The sequence below is a fragment of the Paralichthys olivaceus genome, chromosome 4 (genome assembly GCF_024713975.1).
Source record: "Paralichthys olivaceus isolate ysfri-2021 chromosome 4, ASM2471397v2, whole genome shotgun sequence".
In the NCBI taxonomy this organism is placed as follows: domain Eukaryota; kingdom Metazoa; phylum Chordata; class Actinopteri; order Pleuronectiformes; family Paralichthyidae; genus Paralichthys; species Paralichthys olivaceus.
In genome coordinates, this window is record NC_091096.1 from 14067668 (window position 1) to 14092913 (window position 25246).

Genomic DNA, 25246 nt, shown 5'->3' on the forward strand with positions numbered 1-25246 from the left:
TCGACAGTGAAAGAGACAATCTTCACAAGGTTTTATTCAAATGCAGGGGTAAGGTTGTAAAAAAAAAAAGAACTGAATAAATGAAGGTGGTAGGACTAAAGGCAAAAGGGTTTCTTTAATGAACAGTATCTGTGTAAAAACAACTGCAACCTGCAATAAGTAATCTGAACATATTATCACCCATTCAGTTGTTTCATCCCTTTTTTGTGCATTTCTTTATACTGATATTGCACTTGCCAAGTGACTGCTTATACACACAGAGGGTCATATACTGTACATATATAGAGCTTGGGGATAACAGGACTACATAGATAATGTAAAGAAGCAAACAAATTTGGCTGAAAATACTTTGGAATAAAGCAAAATAAAAAAGAGAAAGCGATGGAAAATTACAGTTAGCCGACAAACAAGCTCTGTGAAGGTTATCAACAGCTAAAGGTCAGTTTTAAACAGGAGACAGTTTGTTTCTAAGGTAACCCAAGTGATAGACAGGTCATGGCGGAGGTGTCACTTTCTCAACTCAGTTTCCTTAAAGTTTTCAGCACGTTGTTGGCCATTGTTTGGAGTAGCAACATTAACTCCAGCACTTACATCTTTTGGGAAACTGGTTTTAGTGACATCAAGCCAGGTGTGTTCTGGGTTAGGATTAAGTTCAGGGTTAGATCTCTGTCTCATGCTACAGTACATGATGAGGAAGAACATTTGTGCTGACAGTCACAGAAGACGTGTGAAAGTGCCTCGGATCTGCTCTGCTGAGATATTTTCTCAGATATTATTATTTGTATAATGTTGCATTTACCCTCCATAACTTTTCAGTTTTACATCATCGACCTCATGATTAATGTCAACACAAGCACAAAAAGATGCAAATATTTGCATCCAAGCTGTTAAAGAATGTGCATGCTGAGGCTGCTCTGACTCAGAGCTTAGTATACGACACGTTTTTGCTTCATGTTAAAAACGTGTGTCACTGTATGCTACTAAGCATCTCACTGGTCCACTCATACTGTCCCTTCCATCCCACTTTTTTTAGGTCTTAACCTGCATGTTCAGTACTTTTAAGCTTCCTCAACTACTACAGAGATAACGTTTCCCCAGTGATAAAAAAAAAACAAATAACAAAAAAGATGTGTTTCTGTACAGATAAAGTGATTCAGAATGTGTATCATATATGATGAAACCATCTTTTAAACTATCAGTAAAGGCTGCACACTCACTAGAATGTTTTTGCTCACGTTGGCTGTGAGTTTAGTGCACGAGTCCATGTGTGTGTGAGTGTTTTCACCTCCAGCACTGTGAGTAACAGATCTCCCACTGTGCGGCTCTGCCCACTGAGTGCAGAGGAAGAAATTAGGGAAGATGCAATAGAGAAGAGGAGAGAAAGTAAATAAGACGCCAGGAGAAACCGCATCAATCACGACCGCCTGCTCCACAGCCCACGGTGGCTCCCTGCGGCTCCGAGACAATCCAGCCTCCCACATGCCATCCATCATTCAAACAAGCGTGACCGCCCTCACAGCTGAGCCATGACTGTCCCACATACGTTTGGGAGCCACCAACCAAGTCTGCCAACACGATGCAGGATTACTGATGTTAACCGTGACCTCCACTCTGGTAAAGAAACTCTCTTTCAGCCGTCCTGCCCCAGACGACCAGCAGCAGGTCAGAGATGTTGGATGTGACAAACAAATAAGTGACTCTACATATCGCCATATCCCACCAGCCTGACCATACACTGAGGTCAAACGGATGGATACATACTCCCTCACCCAGAGTGGGTTGGGGGTGGCAGAGGCTGGAAGAAGACAAGTGTGGGGGATGGTCACGAATCTGGTATGACAGACTAAAGGATTTACAGTATTTGCACAGTGTCAGATTAGACAAGCAGGGGTCTTTACACTGTCTGACGCCACCACACCCTCATGTGACAACACAAAACCAGCTGAGTATCCCAGTGCGATCAGTCATACACTGGATGAGCAAAAACAGGGGAGATGCCTGATGGTGCCATGGTTTTCAATCTGGGCAGTAAATCCAGATACAAGTTAATTTTCTGTGTAATCTTCTTTTAGGTTTTCCCTCATGACCCCAAATCAGCAAACATACTCACATATCATTCTTAGTAACAGTTTCAGATTCTCATTCCCGATGCCTGGGAGCAACTGGAAAAGATAAGATATGAGGTTTTCAGTATTAAAAAGTAAGTCAGTACAGTGTGTCGGTGTAAAATGTGTGATGTGCTGTTTCTGAATGTTAATGTGCAGAGCTTTACAACAGCGCAAATGACAAAAGTAAAAAATAAAACATGGCATTGTTACAGTCAGACCACAGTAACATACAGTGGAAGGAAACACAGATCATGTCCTTCATGGAGGTGAGTGCAGTGTGAAAAACAAACAGGTCGACCATTGTCCTTCGGAGCATTTAGTGGTATTCAGTTTGATTCAGGTCCTGGCATAGTCACAGGGAACTGTACATGTGCGACTGGGCTGTGTGAGTGAGTGACTGTATATGTGTGTGTTTGCAGTACAGCGCAGCTCTCTACAATGCAGTACAGTACAGTTCATGCAGTGCCAGAGGGTGCAGGCATTTGTGTGTGTGAGCGTTAATCGTTGTGCCTGAGCCTCAAGCTCTCTAGCTTTCCCAGTCAGGACCAGCGAGCCCGTCATCATCCGAGTCAGACTCCGGGGAGGCCTCCTTGATGCGGCGCAGCGCCTCATGAATGCTTCTGGTCAGGGGGTCGGTGGAGGCCGGGAGCTCTCCCTTGTCCTTTCTCTCTCTATGGGGTACACGTCTCAGTTTGACCCCCTTGCGAATCTGTGCCAGGATGCTGTTTGTATCGTCGTCATCCTTGGAGGGGGGCAGAGATCGCTGGTCGACCTTCCTCAGGTGGAAGCTTCCTCTCTTCAGGGAGGCCAGCACCTCGTCCATGGGTGAGCTAACTGTAAGATGGAAAAGAAGACAGACTGTGATTGGTGACTGTAGCTAAATAATCTAAAAGACTTTTATTACATGGTCCTGTACCTCTTCTGTGGGCATCAAACTCTGGAGTTTTCCTCAGCTTTTTACGGGCACTCAACAGTTGGCTGCTGTCAAAGAAACGAGGGATGAACGGGCCGAGCGGTGAGAGAGAAAGTTCTTCTGTTGCACTCTTCCCCTCAGCCTTTGGCCCGTGCCAGCCTGGGCTCTCTGAAGGCGAATGCTCCTCCCTTGTTGGCGGCGGAGGTGGAGGGGGCGGTGGAGGTGGAGGGGAGCTAGGGGAGGCCAGCAGTGAGGACAGCGAGCAGGGGGAGCAGGAGGACTCTGTAGGAGTGGGCACAGGCAGCGGAGGGAGGGACGCCGTGAGGATCGTGACGGGCTGAGTAGTGAGCGTGGAGCTGGGGTCCGTCTGCACACTGGTGCTGAGACACAGCGGCGGGCTCTGCGGCTGGACGCACTCACTGACGCTGCTCATCTCCACGTTCCTTCCTCGCTCTCTTCTTCTGGTGTGAGCCACACGTAGTCGAGTGGACTTCAGAATCACCTGACCTGGGTACCGCTGGAGAGGACGCAGAGATAAGTTCATCAGTACAAAATACTTCATGAAACATTTAGTAACGCTTACAGATAATAAGAGAACACATACCTGTTTGAAAGTGCGTAGTCTGTCCAGAGTTCTCTGCCTCTCCTGACTTACTCTATTATTCTTCCTCTCCTCATCTTCCTCTTCTTCATTTTTCAGCTGGAAATGTATTCAATGACTTAGAGAAGGACGGAGCTACTGATAACACTTTACAGATACACAGATAAAAAACACATCTACCTGTAAGACCTTGTGAGCTATAGAGTCTTTGTGGACAGTTTGATGATTCTGCTGTTTCTGAGTGTGGTTGGATACACAGATCTCCTGCAGACAGACGAGTGGAAAAACACACTGATCCACACGTTTTCATACACACCTCCATCAATAAAACAAATGCTTCCTTTATAATTCTGTTGTAGGCAACATTGACTGTCTGGATAGTTAATGGACATTTAATAGCTCTTTACATTTCTACCTTTTGGGTAATCTCACAACTTAATTCAATATTGTCAAGAATACTGCAGTACAAATCAAATACTATTTTCATCTGCATTTGTTTGTTCCAATGAAACTATGTAAATCTATCTTGTGGATTTACATAGTTTCATAGGTGTATACGTTTTTTACAGCCGGTGCATTGTAAAGAAAGAGTGGTATTTAAGTTATTATATTCTGTAATGACTATTATTATGCACTAACCATATGTAGAACCCCAGTTACACTTTATGAATGTGTGAGGGAATGATACTCACCCTCTTGTTCCTCAGATAGGAGCGCTTGGCAGTGATGCGCCCCCTTCTGGCCTCCAGCTGTCGAGTGCTGACCTGAAGTCTGCGCAGCTCTTCCTTCTCTGCAGTATCATCCTCTGTAATATCATCAGCACTTTCAAAGGTGTCGTAGTACACAACTTCATCCTGACGCTCTGAAAGCACGTGTACACAAGAATAAAGACTTCAACAGACACAAAGATACAGATCTTTCCTGTGATACTGCACCACAGTAAAAATCCAGACAGTCTTGATCCATGTATCATTCGCATCAAAACACACGTCAGACTAATTATCTATCAAAATCAATGTTTTTTTTATTTTCTATTTAATAAACAAAAAGACAAATTATTTTTACAGACAAAGGTAATTGATTTCTGGTATTCCGCAACTTAAAAAATTACCTACTTGCACGAGTCACAATTTTTCCGTGGTGTAAATTAACTTGCTGCAAGTAATGCTGTCAATCACCTCTGGTGTCATGTGGGGGCAAATAAAATCAGAAAGCTGATTTGTTTTATTTTTTTGGCTTAAAATTGTTTATCTTTTGTAAACAATTTTGGCTAAAATATGCTCTAATTGTTTTTCTATGCAATTTCTGAAAATGATCACACGACCACCCCTTCGTTGTCTCGCGACCCCCCCGGGGTGCCCCGACCCCTAGTTATGGATGCAGTAAATGAGATAATGCATCACAAGCAGCTAATCCTAAAAACATATTTGGTAGCTTGTAAATTCAGCCAGAATCAGGTCGTACCTGTCATTTGTCTGCGAATGCTGTCGAGCTGTGCGGTGAGGAGCAGCTCTTCACACTGTAGTATATCTGACTGGATGTCATACAGTTGCAGCTGGAGCTCATAGTACTGTGTCTCCATGTGGTCTAAGAGGATCATTGCATCCTCACTGCTGCACAGACTCTGCATCTGAGAGGACAGATCAAAGAACAACTGTCTGTGAGTGTGTTTGTGTCTGTGCATGTGTGTTTTGGATGCTGTTGAGCGTCAGTACCACACCTCGTCTCGCAGGGTGTGTTTCCTCTGCTCCAGACTGATCTCCCTGGCTCTCTGGAGCTGCAGGGTTTCCTTGGCGACAGAGTAGCGCAGTCTTTCCATGCGCTCTACCGCCGCCGTCCACGAGGATTTGCCAAACTTACGCTGGTCCACTTTCATACGCTCGAACACCCCTGCACACGCAAACACAAACACCAAGTAGAGGTAGCTGAGTTACACTTCACACAGTTAAATGTGACATATGCTCCTGTCAGGGAGTCAGTCACTTCTTTTAATGTGATGACTTAAAGGTTTATTACAGTTATGCAGAGAGAGACATCTATTGGCCACATTTGAACACTACAACATCTTTCTTTGTGATCTGCCTTTGAGGCCCCTCACTTATTGATTTTTGATCTAAAAAGTGTCATATAACCGATGGAAAAATCAGCATTGGAGAAAAACTGGGATAAGCAGGGACCCACTGTGGAGAAACCCTGCACAGAGAGGATCTGCTGGCAGAGCTGTCTGATCAATAGGTCGTCCTTGTTTCCTCCAGTCCCTGTCAAAGCATGGCTGTGTGTGCTGTCTCATTACTACCAAATCACATTAGCCCTGGCGTTGAAATCCACACACAGGTCAATAGCAGGCCAGTGCTAACACTGCGTGTTATTTCTGTGTGTGTGTGTGTGTGTGTGTGTGTGTGTGTGTGTGTGTGTGTGTGTGTGAGTGAGTGAGTGAGTGAGTGAGTGAGTGAGTGAGTGAGTGAGTGAGTGAGTGTGTGTGTGTGTGTGTGTGTAATTATTCAAAGTCATTCCTCTGCTGCTTTATTGACTCGACATTGGCACTGGCAGTGACAGCATGCCATACCTTTCTGGGCTCTGGCAGTGATCTCAAAGTATTTGACTGTAAACTCCTGGATGTTAAGCACTGCCTCCTGAGCTTTCTTCTGCCAGTCACAGTCCTCCTTCTTTAGCGCTTCTATCCGCCTTAGGCCCAAGTAGTCATTGTCCATGGAGATCTGGTGAGAGAGACAATGACAAAGGTGAGGGAGTGTGATGAGCTATAATAGTCTAAACAAGAGATAAATGCACATCAGATATAAGGTGATAAAAAAAGGTTGAAAAAAGTATATGAAGCTGCTTGTTTCTGTTTAAGATTCTGAGCAGCTGGATTGCAAAATATGTGACACATTACTGCCACTTAGTAGCAAAAGTAAATGAGCCGTCAGAAAAAAATTGCATCAGATCATATTGGAGGGAGCAGATAACAAGTGTAGGTCACAATAAATCATATCAGGATCGTTATTATCTTGGTGAGAGAGAAAGGATGGCAGCTCCTGACATGGATTCACCACACGGTTCACTAGTAATATGTAGTGTTTTGCACATGTGCACATTCTGACACACATTCATACACTTTTGCAAACACAGTTTCTTCATACAAATATCAGCGTCGGTGTCACAAGGTTAACATTGAATCCATTTTCAACCAACTTACAAAAATATCAAAACCGTATTTATATCGAAATGTAAAACTATTGTTTATTGTTCCTGTAGATGAAAGAATCATATTTATATAGACTTAAACAACCACTTAAAGCCTCATTTACATATTAAATATTGTAGGACCATTAGGAAAGTGTTACAATGAGTACTGACATTACTATATCTCCATACAGACAAAACAATCTTCCACAGAGCAAGGCCGATTAAATAATATTGAATTAAAGACCAAAATATAATCAACCAAATGTCAAAGGGGAAAAGAAGAGCAGTGTAACAAAAGAAGGAAAAAGAGCAGTATGGGTAACTGAGTTATGCAGCATCTCTGTGTGACCCTGAGTTACCTCTGCACCTCGGCTCACAGTGCACGAGCCAGCAGTGCACCAGCATCATTTACCACTGCAACTTCCTGCTGTGCTCACTCCTCTGGTTTATTTCATCCTTATCATTGTTTAAATTAAGAACTGTTGTATTCATATGCAGTGACTCATGTTAGTGTTGCATCAACCAACTATTTCAAATCTAACTTGAATTTACTGCATAAGAATAGAGGATGGTTATGATATAGAGACACTATGACTCAAAAACTGGCTGATGCTGCTCTCATCTGCAACGTCTACACAATTCTGTCATCAACGTGCTCAAACTTTTGTCAACACTTTGTCTATGCAAAGGGTTAAAAAACACAGTTAAAGGATATTTAGCTTTCCTCTTTTATTCTGTTGATTCAACTTATTCTTTTAATTCATCATTTGAATCATATCATATGTGCCAGACTCACATAGTTTTTTTACTTAGACAGCATAACGTGCAGTGCAATTGACAGAGCAGTTGGTTACTGTTAATATGTGAACAAGTGTTTAGTTATTGGATTACATAACATGGTTCTGTGTGGTGTTAAAGTTAGTACTCTGCATGCTGGAGCCAGTGACCCAAGTTCAGATTTCAGTCTGGCTTTAACTTTCAAAAACAAACTTTATAAGACTTTCTAATACCTCTCATTTGCCACTATTGTCTTTTTGCTAACTTGTTGATGAAATGAGAAATTTGACAAATTTCAAATTGCAGATCTGCACATGATACAACAATACAACAAGTGCTCAAACTTGTTATAGTCTGGATACCGAAGAGGACAAACTGCCTAAGTATAAAATGGTTTAGCAAGAAGATATCCTGTTTAATTTCCAATGTGTGACTGAGGAGGTGAATCCATCACATTGGATCATGTCAAGAAGGTATGTTATCATAAATGACATAGAGTTTGTAGGAGTGCTATAAATGCTCGCTATAAATAAACCCAGAAGAACAGGTGTAAGGCCGTGTCTCTTTCCTACTTTCACATGGTTATAGGGTTCCATGGTGTAATGGTTAGCACTCTGGACTCTGAATCCAGCGATCCGAGTTCAAATCTCGGTGGGACCTGTTCTTTTGACAGCTTTTATCCTGACAAAGCCTCTGAGGGATCAAATGTGCAAACATGTTTACACACAAAATACCTGAATTCATTTCATGCCTTGAAGCGGAAGCAGAGAGACAGAGAGCAACAGTCAGCTGTGGCAAAAACTGTTAACTACTGAGAAAGTAATTTTGAGGAAAGCGAAACAAAAATTTGGTTACCTATTAATAACCTACTCCGTTACCTTGCGAGAAGACGGACACACTATCAGAAAAGTTACCACCTACACTATCACACAACTTTGAACTTCCCCAAACAGTTTAACTTGTTTAACGTTTATCTTTCCTCATGCTTCAAACTAGCAGCACAATGTGAGAAAAGTAATTTGCATCACTTGCAATTTGGGAAAACAATCACGAAAAGGTCGACTGTAAACTTCGCAACAGCAGTTTGTATTTCACAGCTCAGCAACCAACCCAGCACATCATCCGAAACCAGTACGATCATTTGAGTGCATTTGGAAGCTCCGTAAACTTTGTGTTTAAAGATTGAGGCTTTGAATGTGAATTTATCATAATTTGCATATTTCAATGATTGATCTAATAGGTTAAAATGGTTTAATTTGCTGCAAATATGAGGTTTTTTGTTTTATTCAGAGGCTTATTGTCCTGGTTAATTCAGGTAATTTAGAGATCATATCCAAATCTCAACGAGTTGTTGGTTGAAGAGCAGTTATGATTCCAGTCGACCTGGATTGTCTTTGGTTGACTACAGCCCCATTAAACTGCTTCTGTTCGTCTGATTCCAGATTGCAGTGTCATTTGATTGACAACAAAACTTTTATCTTTAGTAAGCAATTCAATTTTGCACAGCTTAAATTTGGAAAAATAGTGATGTAAAAAATGTTTTTATCAATTATACTAAATATGACTTTTTACTATGTGATCTGCCTTGTTGTTCTTTATTTCCATAGTTCATACTAAGTCAGTAGAATGTAAAATTGCAGATTTACTTCCCTCCTCTGTAAAAAGATATACATCAAACCCTGCTTACGTTTCTGTCTTCCGCTGACAGTAGAGGTTCTCGGCTCCCCAGAGGAACCAGACTTTATTCAGCCACACCTAAACTCCAGAGGTCTTTAATTTCTCTCTCTATCTTTCAGAGTCTGCTGCACGTCTGCTGATCCCAGTGTGTCAGCATCAGCCTGTGCCTGCTGTAAACCTATAGGACTGCACACAATATCATTTATTCATGTCTCTGCGAGACGTCAGGGAACCGGAGATCCATGCGGCTCACAGCGCGTCACTCAACATCCACATGCCACATCCAAGAAGTGCTTTAGATACTGTGGCAAAGGAAAAAAACCTTACAGGAAGTCTGTTCACAGCTGAGGTTAGAAAAGGCCATATGTGTTCATTGTTGACGGATGTCGTGAGGTGATGATACTGAAGTGTTTTTATTACTGATGTTCTGTGTGTGAGTCACGGAGCTAAATATAAATGAGACATCAGCAGCACAACGATTGAACAAAGCTGCTGAAACTTGCTGCTGTTTATCCACTCACCAGCCTCCGTCTTCTCTTTGCAATTAGATACATCTCACCCCCTCCCATTGCTTTAATGAGCATAAAAGTATCTAATCAGAATATACAAGAGGATTCATTTTTCATGACACATCACAGTCAGACATGCACATACATGCACAGAGCAGAACCTGGTTTAAGAGAACTTGCAGTGAGCACACATTGTATTTCATATTTTATTTTATGTCCATGTCTGTGTCTTTAGAGAAATACTGAAATCATGTTCCACTGTGTTCTTGTCAGTGAAGCATCATGACTCCAAACGTTGAGGAGGTTTGGTAAAATGCCAACAAATTACTGGGTCGCTACAGGATTTGGGCCCAGACATAAGAGTCAATGGATTCAAAATGTGGAGTGTTTGTCTCTACGGTGCAAAATATTTGTTACATATGTGCAATGTGCATATATACACTCAAACCGCTGCTGAGTGTTACCTTGATCTGCTGTCTGCGTAGCATCGCTAGTTCCCTCATGTCTCTGAAAGGCTGCAGCAGATACTGGTACAGCTGTGTGGAGGCATCCAGTAGACCTCCATAAGCCAGGTCTTCTTTCTCATAGAGCTCCAACAGCTCCACCATGCTGTCCATGGTCCTGTGCTTCTCCAGCAGCTGCAACACACACGCACATGCAAACATGTTTAATTCTAACCAGCATACAAACAACATTCAGAATTTCAGGCACATTTCTACATTCTGTTTCAAAATCGTTTCAGTCTTTGTATGCAGATAACAAACAAACTTCAAGTGGCTGTAATGTAATCTGCAGATTTGTGTCTGTATTTCAGGGTAACAGCTATGTCAGAAGCTTGCACCTTGCTATCAGACGATGGGGATGCTTTGTGTAACAGTAAATAATAGGAGTGTATCTGAGCGCACTCAATAAGCAGAGTCCTTCCTGCTGCTGGGAAAACGATCGATACGCACACACATTTTTGCCAGACTGAACAATCCTGTAGGGCTACAGGCGAGCACTGAAATAGCCATTAACTCAGCCCCCAAATGGAGTGGGAGGATCAATGTATGTGTGTGTGAGATAGAGAGATAGAGAGAGAGAGAGAGAGAGAGAGAGAGAGAGAGAGAGAGAGAGAGAGAGAGATTTCCTAAGAAACTGTGACTGTTTTAAAATGAATTGCAGAGCACTGCTGCTGCCACTGCAGACAGGAGCTGAATAAAACCAGGAGCTCCTCCTTCATCCTCAGGATAAACACAGCATCATGGAAGTGTTATTGTTTTATTTTTTCACAGTAAGGACAGTAAGGCAACACTTCCTGTGTCTGTTTTTTTGTCCTGAGTGTGTGTGTGTGTGTGTGTGTGTGTGTGTGTGTGTGTGTGTGTGTGTGTGTGTGCAAATGGGAGTGGGTGTGGGACTGACTGGGTGGAATGACTGTGATGATTCCTCTATACTGCTCACAGCTTCTTTTCTCAGCCAGAAGCAGAGCAGAGAAGAAACTCCTTGGCCAGAAAATCATATAAACACATCATGGTAAATACATTAAGTCTCTCTCTCTCCTTACTTTTGCAGTGACAGTAAACATAAACAGATATATTGTACTGTGAACTTCCGCTCTTTAAAGCAAAGGAGCAATGTAATAAAAACAAAATGTGATCTTTTTTGTTTTTGTAAAAAGTTTGGTAAAAAACAATGTTAAAGCACTTGTGGAAAAAAGGTTTTCAGTTTGGATTTAAAAGATGCAATGGATGCAAGGCATTTCCAAAATCATCAGGGATCGAGTTCCAACGTTGTGCTGCATAATGACTAAGGGCTGCCTCTCCCTGTTTACTCTTTGTCCTGGGTACCACTCGCAGACACTCACTCCATGAAATAAATAAAGGATCCTGTGGCTTACTGACAGCCAGTGTAGAGATTTAAGAACATGGGCGATGTGGCCTGTTCTTTTGATTTAAGTCAGAACTCTTACCTCTAAATTTTGAATAAGCTGTAGGGACCTGAATGTGTTTTTAAGGAAATCCTGTTAAAGTCCATTGCAGTCCTCAATTTTGAGATACAAGCATGTTTTTTTTATTTTTCTAAGTGTACAATCCTAAGTATTATTTTTATTTCCTAAACATGGGTAAACATAGGTAATGTTGATCTACCATTTACCATCATAGCCAGGAGTAATGCTGTGATGCTAATAATAGCAAACTTCCATTAACCCTCCCTCTCACCTGCTCTCTCAAAGGAGCTCTTACGCTGTCTGGCTGCGTGAGACAAGGATGCATTAATCTACCACCATTGATAAGAGACACAATGTAAGAGCCAGAGATATACAGTGTCTGTTTATATTAGGAGCAGTTAATCAATCACTAGCTGCTGCTGGTGGTGGTGGTGGTGGTGGGTGAGATGAGATGATGATTTTTACACATTCTTCTTCTCTCATTGACAAGTATGTGGGGTTGATTCCTCTGCTGGTTTTCTGAGGACTTCTTTAAAGAAAAACATCAACATTGTCCCTGTCAACATTCTGCTCAGTGTGGGAGTGTAACAGGACACGTCTGTATATTTTTTGTCTTGCCGAAGTCTACAGAGTCGACAGTCTTACAGCTTGTTTCATACTGTAACGTCTATTTTCTCACAGATCTCAATTATCCTCATGCTGTAGGGATCTAATGTGCGATGCTAACAAAGTGATCTTGCAAAGCCTGAAAAGAGGTCACATGGATGAGTGTACTGGATTATTTATATTTCCCAGATAAGATAAAGTGTTTTTTTAGTTTTTACTCAAGTTTACTGAAGTTTTTATGAGTTTTCTGGTTGTGTGACTTATAAAGATCATCAATACAGTATCATGGCCATGCTTTCTCTGAGCCTGTGCTCCACTGTTTGGCACTTAATGGGAAGCGGCCATCCTCCTCAGATTAATGGCTGGTACATCACATTCCCTCACCATCTTTATGGTCTGACACAGATTCCAGTAGCTGGTGTGGCCTCATGGGATGATCTATATGTGGATGTGTCGTGCAGATGTGAAATAGGCAGGTGGTGTGTGCAGGGTGATGCTGTGGGAGGATCAGTGAATCTCTCACCTCCTGCAGATGTTTTGTTGCACGGCCTAGCGCCTCCTCGTACCCGGACTGCCGCAGCTCGCTCAGGCTCTCGTAGTACTCATCTGGGTCGTCGTTTTCCGTGAACAGAACCTGCGAGAGGATCTTCCACCCACACGTGTCGAGCGCGTAGCCCAGGTACACCTGCAGCCTGTAGCACAGCTCATCCATTTCGGTCTCGGACACCTCCGCCGGGCCGAAGAGCACCGTCCACATCCCAACCGGCTCCTCGGGAAACACCGGCAGGCAGGGCTCCAGGTCCGAGTTCACCGAGCACAGCTGCTGGTGGACGGCTCGGAGGTCCTGGAAGGAGAAGAGCCCGGCCCAGCTGCAGTCCTCCCGGCTCAGAGCGTCCAGCTCCTCCAGGTCCAGGCTGTCCAGAGAGGGGGACTCAGGATCGGGACCAACGGGAGATGCTGCAGGTTTGACCACAGTTTGGATTTTGACAGGACTTGCTTTAGTCGCCATCGAGGACTTGGCTTTGACCGCAGCCCCTCCGGATCCTCTCCCAGCCGGACTCCTGCTGGACACTTTATCCCTGACAGGACTTTCGGGCCATTTTGTTTTGTCTCCATCTTGACCAGTCGCCTCCACCAGCAGCATCGGATCCCTGCCGAAGCTTCTCCTCTGCACCGTCCTGTTGTGACACGTAACCGCAAATTTACCCTCCACTTCGTTCCAGGCCACGATGAAGACGAATTTATGCTTCTCCTTCTCCTCGAAGGCGTTGGGGCGGACGGCTACCCAGCCCGACTCCAAGTTATCCTCCATCGTGAAGGACATTTCTGCTTAAAGCGATGGACCAGAGACGGTCCCGGCCGCTTGTTTGGGGAGTGGGATGCGGCGCAGTGGGGCGGTGTTTACAGCTGCGTGTTTTACCGAACAACGGTTCCTCTCGGAGGATATTCTGCCCGGAGCGCTGCCCTCCTCCTCCTCCTTCGCTCAAGCGGATGAATTTGGAGCAGTGCGCCGTCGTCTCCCATCTCTGCCCCACCTGCCCTCAACAACTGTTCCTCTGCCCGCTTCACCTCCTAATGTCGCTGTTATGTCTCATGTCTCCTCCGACACACAACATGTATTTGTTTACCAGCTGCGGCGGCGCTCATCCTCTGTCCCCGCTCAGTCCGCTCCAGACCTCCCTCCTCCTCCTCCTCCTCCTCCTCCTCATCATCATCACAGTAACGACGGGACTCGAACGCAGCACCGTTCACACACCAGCGGTATTGTGGTCAATGTGAACGTGTTGTTAGCATTGTGCTAATGTTAGCATCGTCTCACAAACTCACAACAACGTGTTTTCTTCACCATTCACAGGTAATGGTGCCGCTTTCATGTGCTGGGAGAAATATCGGAATTCCCAAGTTTTCACAACGTAGGAATTTACTAAACACGGGAACGATTCTGTAGGTTATAAATCAAAACGAAACAAATACTATATATATCAGCATGATAGTCTTTTATCATATATACTTTCATATAGCTCATATTCACTCATTTCGAATTTGTGAGTACATCAGAAGAAAGTTGTGGTGATTTTGACAAGCGTGTGTGTGATTTTTCTGCTGCCACTCAATACACAACATGTCGTGTTATCGTTGTTGTTATTAGAGAAAAGCGTGGATTGCAACGAGCAACGATCGAGCTGTGTTTTCAGGGCGGAGAAGAGAGACCGAAGAAGCGCTACTTTGTCCTGAAGGTACTTGAAAGCAACATCAACTTCAGCAGGGCACGTGAGGACGTGCTGACGTCATGGATCTATGCGTGTCGCTGCAGTGTTTACAAAGAGCAGAGAAAGAATTACACAGCTAAGTACCTCCTTTTTAAAATGATGACATAAATACCGTCTTCCCAAATCTTTTACTCGTTGTTTTTATTTGTATGCATGTATAATTGTGTAGAACTTACATTACTGAAACTAACAGTAACCAATAGTAACTAATACAATCATATAAATGCAAAATAGAACATTAAATACATAAAAGAAAATATTACAATACAATACAATACAATACAATGAAATACAATCCCAACAATTGTTGAACATCAATGATATTCCTCATCATTTGATATAAATTATATTCACCTTAAATAAACAGCTGTCCAGGATGTATTGCACTTTCGAATTCTTCAAATCCTTCACATTCATTTAAAAAAACAAGGATTTAAAACTAAAGTTATAGTGATATATCGTTTTTATACAACAACTGCTTGCAATAATCACTCAAATCATTTGGAATTTTTTTTTACAAATGTGCGATTTAAATAAAGAGATGCATTTTGTCTTCTGTTTGAGTTGTCACAGAAGGTGTAGGAGAGAGCAGCTGCGTTGTCCTTGTTTAAAGACTTTGGCTGAACTTTTTAGATGACAGGAGGGGGCATCACATCTGATAACACCAAGAGAAATGCTTTATGGGTTCCAACGGCGATTGCAGCTGCTGCGATGAGCCCTGACCGAGACCCCTGGCACAATGTGTGTGCATTCCTGTGTAGACCCCCGGTGTCCTTCTCAAAGTCTAAAACAAATTCAATCAAAGTTTCTCATAAAATACTGACTTATGATGATCTGGCTAAGAATGCTGAGGAGGAGAGGGAGAGGTTTCAAAACAGAGACAGGCTGGTGTTATGGTGAGGTGGCAAGTTACACACTCAAACTCTACAGTCGAAGTACATTCACTTGAGTTTTCTTTATCTTCATCTGTGACAAATAAATTCAGTTTATACATTTAGACGATGGTTTCCAGCTTAAAGAGGATAGTGTTGGCTGCTGTTGAACACATGGAGTGACGAAAATGTGGAAATGAAGTTGATCTGTGGTACCCTCATATTAAGAAAGGGAATAAAAAAAGACATAAATATGTTCATCTTCCTCTAAAGAGAATCTATAGAGAGCCTCTTGAGCTGTAATGTTATACCTGAGGTAAATAAACACTGCCCCGTTGGCTCTCCGGGAGAGGAGAGAGGGTTATTGTCATAAGAACCAAAAGTGGGAGGAACAAGTGAAAAACAACACAGTCTGTGTTTATTCATCCACTGAAGGGAAAATGTTTTGTAGTTTTGTGGCATGATTGTGTAGTGATATGTCAACACAACCTGTGTTTCATTTGTGTATAGAAGATTTTGGAAGCTTGACACAAGTTTTCCTCTTTGCATTAAACTCCTCAGCTGTGGCTTAAATCCGAACCAGCAGTTTTTTTCACTAGACCCAACCATTCTTACCTCAGCAAACCCACATGTTTCTACTACTACAAAATGTTTTATGTTTTCCCAACTTTAGTTGCATTTAATCTATAAATCAGACTCATCTAAGACCACGAACAGCTGCACCCTCTCCACACAAGGGGGCAGTTTTGTTTCTGTCACGGTGTTTGGTTTCTGTCAATTATTTATTCCGACTTTATTCAAGTCCAAAGTGCAAATCACAACAAGATGTGATCTTCATCTTATGGATGAGTATCTCTTATATGAGCTATTATATATGAGCTGTGTATGTTTAACTACATGTTTAACTGTTCAGGACAACACAACCTCTCATTGTTGAGGTGAAGCTCACAGGTGCGAAAATGCACACAAATACTAACAAATACATGTCGACTTTTAAAAGTACATCAATTTGAACTTTCAATTCTGAACTTTTTTCCACTTTGACTTGTTTTAAGGAAACACAGAGACAATGTATATTTAACCAACATGTTCTCCCATTGTATATTTTCCGTCATGTTTATAGTAATGCGCTCCAGGTGAAGTGAGGTGAGACTCAATGTGAAAGGTACAAAGACTTCAATGATTAACAATTTGTACAAAGGTCTGTCAGGTTTTCAAAACGTTGGATTGCAAAATGAGATTAAATGTATCACTCCCACTGAACACAGACTAATAGTGTCTACAAGCCAGTAGCCAGTCAGATTCACTTTCAGCCTCTCTCAATGTTATTGTGATTAATAGGCTGAAACACTTGATGACACCAAGGTTCAACTGAAGTTATTATTTTCATTACAACGAGTCTTACAGAGCTCAAATGTGATGGTTAAATTACTCTGTGGCACAAAACATTGAACTGAATCGAATACCTTTTTATTATAGTGTATTCTTCTTCTAGCCATGGATTTTATTATTTTTCCTGTGAAGCACTTTGTAACTTTGCTTAGATAAGTGCTATAGAAATACAGTTATTAATTTGTATTATAATTACATGTTTTTAATTTGTCCCTCTCTAGGGTCTTACACCACACCCCCTCTCTTCTAAACCAGATATGTTAAACCTGTGTTTGACAAGTCATGTGAAACAGCTTGAGAATGAAAAAGCTCAGAAATATAAGGAAAGCTGCAGTGTAATATTCAGCTAAGCATATTGGGATGATGATGACCTGGTGAAAGGTTTTTCCCAGAAGCCTTAAATAACCCTCATTTTAATTTTGGAAGTATGACTTTTGTAATTTGTAATTATTGACAAAACAAGACTGTTGGTGAAACAGTGATTATTCTTTTAATGAATACAGTTAACATGTTAGAAAATTACAAAAATCAGTGACTCATCAAGTGACTGTGGAGAGATTTTACAGGGAGTAAATGTATTAACTAGTAAAAAAACAGCATAGTAGGTTTGTGAATAGTGTTAGATGTGTGTGATCCACAATAATCAAGCCATCATACAAAGAGGGTAAAAAACAAATGAATGAATGAGTCTCTGTTAAAGAGCTGCTTAAACACATGGTTGTTTGCACAAAGATTACAACACACTGTGCAGTACAGACACAATTAGGTTGGTATGTTGGATTTAAGCCGATGCCCGTAATCCTCGGCTGGTGTACTCATGGAGGGGCATTTGGGACGTCCAGAAGCAGGCAACAGGTTTACCCAGTAGTCTCGGCGAGACCTACGACAAATTAGGAATTTAGTTGGCTACAAACCAAAACCTGTACTGAGCAGAAACACACACTTCCTAGTTTACCCTCTATTTTGGCATCCTATATGATAAGTGTCACTCAGCACCATACACTGTGTGTACTTTATGTGCCACTGTTTTCAGTCTTCTGTCCACATTCGATGCAGATACTGCAGCGTCATTGAAAAACAGACTAATGTAGGACTGTGGTGCAGTTTGCATGTTCTCCCATCCTCACCTCTCCCACCAAGGTCAGGTGGGATTGTCGGTCTTACCTGGCTCTGACCCAGGGTTTGGTGTGCAGCTCCAGAGCAGCTCCCCAGGGCCCATGCTTCTCTGAGGCAGGAGGGAGGAATCCTCTCTCTGCAGACAGCTCCTCTGATATAGCTCTGATATGATAGGGCTCAAATCCACAGCAGCCACCGATGTAGCGGATTCCTGCATCGTAAGCCTCCCTGGCATATTTATGAATGTCCCAGCGGGTCATTGCTCTGGTCTCCAATGCTGAGAGGAGAGTAAAATACATGATTTATAAAATGATGTCGAAGCTCATCAAGCTACACATATGATGAGTTAACAGCATATTGAGTACTGAGTGTCATTCTAGTTACCTCCGTCAAGCAGGTTATGTTATCTTCTTAGTTAGCAGGGTTACGCAAAAACTACTCAACCGATCTCCATGAAATTTTGCAGAGGGGTGGGGCTTGAGCCAAGGAAGAACCCACTCCCACAGTGCATCTGGATCTGGGGGTGTATTCTGGATTTTTCACTTTCTTTAATGTTGTGGGATTTTCAGCATTTCCATTGATTTCTCAAAAAATAAACTATGGATCTTGATGAAATTTGGTGCATATCAAAATAAAAATCCTCATCTATTGAATTTAATTGTGGTATCATAAGATGATTGTTGGGTCTTGGCGGAGGTATAAGAAAAAAAAATTCTGCACAACACAAATGCTCACCAAAGGGGAACTCTGGTAGGTTGATGTATCCACTGAAGTTGCGCTCAGGGGTGTGAAAGCCCAGCGGCTGGATCATGAGGTGGGCTTTGAGACCAGCTTTCTGTAATCCCTCTTTCATCAGCTTCACTGTGTCAATGCACGTCAGAGGGTCCAAGTGGCAATTTACACCAACAATGTCAGCTCCTGCGCACACACACACACACACACACACACACACAGACACACACAGACACACACAGACACACACAGACACACACAGACACACACAGACACACACAGACACACACATTCAGGTTGTACAGTTGAAATATGATTTAAAGCATCAGAACACAGGAGGTTGAACGTACCAGCTTTGACCAGCCTGACTGCACACTCTCCAGGTGGGATTCCCTGCATGTCTCCCTGAGGGGAGATGCACAGTGTTGCACCCACTGGTTTACCGCTGGTCTTCAGCACCTGCACTGCCCACACTGCCTCCTCCACGTGATCGACAAACTGCAGGAGACATGTGCATCCGATCAGGAACAATCACTTGGGACACAAAAAGCAGACCTGAAGCAGAGTAATATTCCTTTTGTTGAGCTGCTCATACCTCTACTATAAAGAAATCAGTATCCTTTTTGAGGAAGTCGTCCATTTGTTTCTTAAAAATGGCCTTGACCATGGGCTCATTGCGACTGTTCTCGTAACAGGGCGTCTTAGACACGCATCCAGCGACCAGGGCGTTCCCCTCGTTGGCAACCTCCCTGGCGAGGTCACAGGCTGCCTCGTTGATCTGCGCCCCCTAAATCAGAAACGATAAAATTAGATTGACACTATTGTAAACAGAATAATAGAGTTGTTTCTATCTTCACTTATTGCTTGTTCTTGTTTTTTTTACTAACAGTGATGTTGCCGACATTGTCACTGATCTCCAGCTTGTCCTCGCTGCAGTAGAAGGTGAACGTCTGGAGGACATCGGCTCCTGCTCTCAGAAACTCCCTGTGTAGCTGCCGCACTGTCGGAGTGATGGAGAGAGTATAGGCTTGTCTTATTGGGGAATAAATGCAGGCAAATAGATAAGCATCTAAGATATCTGCATTAACAGAGTCTGCTGCTCTAATAACTGACAGATTATGTAACATGCACCTGCTTCAGGGTGTTCAACAGCCGCCTCAGGTGTCCACTGTCCTGCCTTCACGTAGCCACGTCGCTCAAGTTGCATTACATAACCTCCATCTCCTACAACCACCTCCCCAGCATTGAGACGCTCCAAGATACCCTGAGCACACACACACACACACACACACACACACACACACACACACACACACACACACACACACATACACACACACACGACATGTACACGTGACATAACCACCCAACTCCTGTAGCTGGCATGGTATGTCACAATACAGTGTGTTCTGTTCACTTGAAAGTCAGGTTCTTTTTTACTGAGAGACTGACACAATGTTTATATATATGTTCAAATAAGTAAGTTAAGTTTATTTAGTAAAGCACAATTCCCAGAGAGAAGTCACAAAGTGCTTCACATACATTTTATTGCATCTTTCTCTTGCACGGTTTGAACTTTTTTTAAATTCATATTAGTGTTGTTAGATAAAAACATTATATTAAAAAACAATAAGAACATTTGTAATAAGAGACCAAATACTATGCAACAGGAATACTATGAATACCATGATTTCAAACACTACAAAGAGACCAGGTGAGATAAGGCAATCTAAACAAAACATTCCATCCAAATACATCAATACTTCATGTCAGGGTCGTGCACATGTTGGGGGCAGGTGCTCAAGTGAGAAGAAGGGCACTTTATTTGTTTAAAACATTTGTTTTTAAAGTGACATCTCTGACTTACTTAACAACTGATATTACCCACACTCAACAGTTCACACAGAGACACACTGGCTTCTTTTTATCAGTTAATATTAGTTCAATCAGTCAAATGTGAACTTTAGAAAGTGCTTTAAAAAGTATTATAGACTGTTACTGTTATTACGAGTGTGCTGTCATTTACAAGATAACGTTTTCAATTCATAAATCAGACTGTAACAGTAAGTCTATGACAGTGGTCCGTGGTCTCCACACTGATTTCACATTCATTCAGTTTAGACTTCGGTGCTGCAGCTTAAAGCACTAACTTTGCTACCTTTACTGTATGAAGGTGCTATAATGTGCTAAAAACAACATGAATCGATTATGTTCTGTCTCCACGTCCGCATCGCGATGAATCAAGAAATGTCCCCAGCTCCAGTGTCCTCACCACTGAGACGCGGAGGGAGGGAGGATCGAGACGAAGTCTAATCCACCGACCTGATATTACATTTTTTATTGAATCAAACATTTGTTGAAAGGGAAGCTGTGCACAACAGCACCCCAGAAAAGTGTCTATGGGTGCACGTGAATACTTCATATAAGATAATACATGTTTACAAAACAGCCTCCACAAGTGCAGTTGAACAGTTTTGTTTCTGAAGTTCTAAAGAATAAAGCAAACATGCAGATTTCTGTACAAACCACCAGCTGAGTTCTGCTGTTACCTTGCTCTTCTTGCTCTCCATCACTGCTTCTCTCTGCAGCTGGAACAACTGAGAGCTGTCACACTGCTCTCTGGCCTACTTCTATGAATGTGGCCTGTGTGCGGCAATCAGTGCGCTAATCTCGCGAGATTAAAGAGGTTGTATGGTAAAGCCAAGTGGCACTTAAAACGAATATTTCCTTTTCAGGAAAAGATTAAATATGTGAGGGTTTAATTTTTTGCTTTAGATGTCCAAGAATTATGAGAAAATTAAACTTTTAGTGGAAGGAAAGATCAACTCCAAACAGGACTGGTCAGGCAAAGACAAAAACCTTTATGGTACCCTTTATAATAATAATAACTTGTAATATCATAATCTAAAAATGAGGCAGCGATTTTATTTTATGTTTTGAAGATTTTGTCTGTGAGCTGGACTGAGTGAAAAATACAGTTTCCATGATGCAAAATTTGGTCAATTTAAAAAAAAAAATCTGTGTTACCATTCTTTGTGTTTTGCAATCGAGGGCCACCACACAATTCACAAAGAAAAAAAATAAAAGAAAGAAAGACAAACATGAGCGTGTCATACATTATAATTACTGTCTACCATTCTTGGACTTTGCCTGAAGTGAGGATCTCACAGCTCTTCTCGACCTCCTTTATCTCCTTGGTTATTTAATAATGAAGTGAGAGGTACATTCAGGGAATGACTGTGAACCCATCTAAATTTATATTTTATTTTATAATTAATATTTTAGTTTATTTTATATATTTAATTTTCGTTTTTATTTTATAATTTTCGATTTTTTTACTAAATATTTTGGAGCATGGCTAGAAGGAAGCCTGTGACTCAAGAAGTGCATCGCCAGAGACTTCTGTCTGTGATGGTTTTACACATAAACACAAAGAAACGTGTACTGCACCTTCACTTCGGGCCTGCAGAGGGCGCTGCTTCACTGGGCGTACCCAGACGTGTGTCGTCACTTCCTGGCGGGCTTCTTTCTCTCTGAAACTAACGGATGTAAACAAAACCCGAGAAGTTCCAGTGAACACAGCTTCACGTGAAACAGCCGCTGAAAGCTTTTAATATGGTGAACGTTCAACTCGCAGTCGTAGCCAGGTGCTAACACATTCACCTCTGTGTTTTGGTTTCATTTACCGACAGCGTTTCGCTCGATTAAACAACGTGTGCTATTAGTCCACAGTGTGACCTCAGCATCGGTGAGTAGAAAATAAAGTGCTTCACTTGTGCATTTTATCTTTATATGTTTGTTTGAGCTTCTCATTGTATTAAAGGTGGACTCTACTTACACTTGGACCTCATTGTTAAGTAGTTTGTGCAAGTATTCTTCGCTGTACAGGAAGCCAGGAAATATTTCCCTTTATATATTTGTCATATTTCACCTTTTACTTCACTTCCATATATATATATATATATACATATATTGCTATTTTAACAGTGTATCCTGCTGTTTCCCATACAACAAGTTCATTAGTTACAATTATACTTCTGCCTGCTTGATCTTAATCCAAATTCAGTAGCATATAGCAGGAAGTCATTTATTTTTAATAAATAAGTCTGCAATATTGAATTGACATGATCTTTTTCTTGTGAAGATCCCTCATCACCGCTCTGTGATTGACCATCTGACAGCGTGGGAGACCTCAAACACACGATGGAGGACGTGGAACTGAATGATGGTCCTGCTCCTGACAGCTCCAACGTACAGCGGGATACCGCAAACATGCTGAGGTTCCTCTTCCTCATCTACTTCAACACTCCAGTTTTGAATTCACTAGTGCAGTGCATGTTCCAAACCTGCCTGCAAGTAATGGGCTGTTTGCTCGGCCAGTGGCGATGCTGGTTGCAGCTTTCTTTCTGAAACTGTAAAGGTGACCTGCAGTCAGGAGCCATGACAAGTAAAGACCAGCTGCAGGACTCAGTCCACCGAACCATGAAGCTGCGTCACCTCAGCTGCACAAAGAGCTGTTCACATGTTTATTATGAAGCTTGACTCAGTCAGAGAACTCTAAACTGGATAAACTGTTGTTGTTGCCGTTGTCGTGATTAACAACGTCACTTTTGTTGATGACTCCCAGCCACCGCTGCTAAAGAGCACTGCTTGCCTGTTTATTCAAACTTCATTAAATTGGACACTTCACTTCCTTGGCCCGTTAACAACACACATGCCTGGGATGAAGGCGATAAGATGAATGGTTCTCCAGATATCTGAGCCACAGTCACACAGAAAATTAGATTTCACCATGCAGTTCTCAGTGACTTAGTGCCGGTTAATCTGTAGTATCACATCCCAACAGCAGTGTGGAAGGTTCCACTTTAAATCCATTAGGCTCATGCACCAATTACAACACTTCTTGACATGAAACAACACCTAGAATCTTTATAATCTCTAAAATCCCTCTCTTGTCAGAATAAAGCAGCAGATGTCCAACCAGTGTTTTGAGATGGCTGTACAGCTCAATGCAGGTATATATGTTTTTTCATCACCCTGTGATATAATGAATCAAACACTTGAAGAATTAAAATCAAGGTTCTTGTGACAGGAAAGGCAAAGAGGTCATGCAGCACATCTGAAGCAGAGAGAGATTTGTGAGTATTTAACCAATGGTGTGGATCTAGAAGGATTATGTTTATTTAAGAATTTATGTTGTAACGCAATTTATACATTTCATCTACATTTCCAGACCAGATTACGTCAGTGAGCTGGAAAGAGTCAAGACAAATCATTTTAACAGCATGTTGACTCTACATAGGTAAACTGCTTTGAAAACATTCTTTATTCTCTTTGATAAATGATGGATTTCTCTGATATATGTTAATACAATATGAAAATATCTGATCTAGAATCTGTAAACCCTGGGTTAACTTTAGACATTAACATTCAACTGGTGTCTTTCAGGATGCAGATGTGGCATGCTATTGGAGAAAAGCTGAAAGAAAACAATTCAGAGGCAGAGTACGTCAACTCCAAACTGAAACAACTCGTACATTTATTTTGTTAACATTTTATGGTATTGATTGACGGTTTTGTAAATTTATATTTTTAGTGCACTGAAAGCTGTAAGCGATCGCTGCATGGCTTTTTGTTCACATATAAAACAACTTCAGAAAGTAAGTAGTCTCTTCTATTATTGAGTAGATTGGTAGGAGCTCTGCAAGTTTTCTGTTTTACAAATTGACACATGTATTAGGATAAAAGTGTTATTTCTAATTGATTTCAAATTTTTCTACAGGAGTCCAGAGATCTTCAAGATGAAATTACAGAAGTACAGAAGAAGAGACTTGGTATGTTTTGTGGTTCATTTCTAATTTTCATTTGAGTTTTTCTCTGCTCCATGTTCACTTGACAAATGGTAAACAATTAAATTTCTATTAAACAACACATTTATTCTTGTGAGAGAGTAGACTCACTTTGTCAATAATATTTGTGTGTGTAGAGATGAAACGTCTCACTCATGAGAAAATGAAGGAGATGGAGGAGCTGATGTCCAGGAAGGAGCACCCAGATATAGAGAAATACAAAGCAGTGCTGGAGAAAGGCCAGGCGAACCTGGAGAAATATAAAAAGCTGGCCATCATGACCCAGAATGTCCTGAGGGTAAATTGTACAAGAATTAAGAAAATACTTTCTATCACTACAAGGTCTGACTGGTTAATGCATGAAGTGAACTTAGAAGCTGGTGTATTAACACACGTGTCTCTCCTCAGGGCATCCTCCTGGCCTGTAAAGTCAACTGGCTGGACGATCCCAAACTTCGAGACATCGCCATGACACTGGAGGAGATTCCCATCTCTGATTAGGAAAAGGAATCTATTCACTCATATTTATGTTTCATCGTTGTTCTGTTTAATAAATAATAAAATTTAATCTAAAACCATCTATTTAAATTATTATTACCTCCACCAAGGAGGTTTTATTCTCCGTTTGTAAAACAGAAAACTTTATTAACTGTTAGTTTATGTAAGTTGTACACAAAAATACTGCACTGATTACTACGAAACTTGGTGGAG

At 41.7% G+C, this 25246-nt stretch overlaps 3 protein-coding genes and 1 non-coding gene across 4 annotated transcripts; 2 read left to right on the forward strand and 2 right to left on the reverse strand.

The window, feature by feature from the left end:
• Window positions 1-16: 16 nt before the first annotated feature.
• On the reverse strand, window positions 17-13982 carry LOC109638108 (junction-mediating and -regulatory protein-like). The gene is made up of 10 exons (XM_020100906.2): window positions 12828-13982; window positions 10236-10409; window positions 6189-6339; window positions 5343-5512; window positions 5087-5252; window positions 4315-4484; window positions 3803-3886; window positions 3626-3721; window positions 3025-3538; window positions 17-2942 (listed from the first exon to the last, which is right to left on the reverse strand). Exons 1-10 carry the CDS (start codon window positions 13626-13628, stop codon window positions 2635-2637), a joined length of 2634 nt encoding a protein of 877 aa, XP_019956465.2. The 5' UTR covers window positions 13629-13982; the 3' UTR covers window positions 17-2634.
• On the forward strand, window positions 8174-8245 carry trnaq-cug (transfer RNA glutamine (anticodon CUG)). The gene has a single exon. It is a non-coding gene; the product is annotated as a tRNA-Gln (tRNA).
• A 3321-nt stretch (window positions 13983-17303) lies between the features above and the next one.
• Window positions 17304-21369, reverse strand: LOC109638087 (betaine--homocysteine S-methyltransferase 1-like). The gene is made up of 8 exons (XM_020100876.2): window positions 21236-21369; window positions 19818-19950; window positions 19574-19686; window positions 19282-19473; window positions 19037-19184; window positions 18690-18872; window positions 18003-18231; window positions 17304-17718 (listed from the first exon to the last, which is right to left on the reverse strand). Exons 1-8 carry the CDS (start codon window positions 21254-21256, stop codon window positions 17601-17603), a joined length of 1137 nt encoding a protein of 378 aa, XP_019956435.2. The 5' UTR covers window positions 21257-21369; the 3' UTR covers window positions 17304-17600.
• Window positions 21370-22202: 833 nt separating this feature from the next.
• cenph (centromere protein H) lies at window positions 22203-25113 on the forward strand. The gene is made up of 10 exons (XM_020100875.2): window positions 22203-22434; window positions 22831-22966; window positions 23646-23701; window positions 23779-23824; window positions 23920-23988; window positions 24135-24191; window positions 24283-24346; window positions 24469-24520; window positions 24673-24833; window positions 24944-25113. The coding sequence occupies exons 2-10, from the start codon at window positions 22890-22892 to the stop codon at window positions 25034-25036; spliced, it is 675 nt and encodes a 224-aa protein (XP_019956434.1). The 5' UTR covers window positions 22203-22434; window positions 22831-22889; the 3' UTR covers window positions 25037-25113.
• The last annotated feature ends 133 nt before the right edge of the window (window positions 25114-25246 follow it).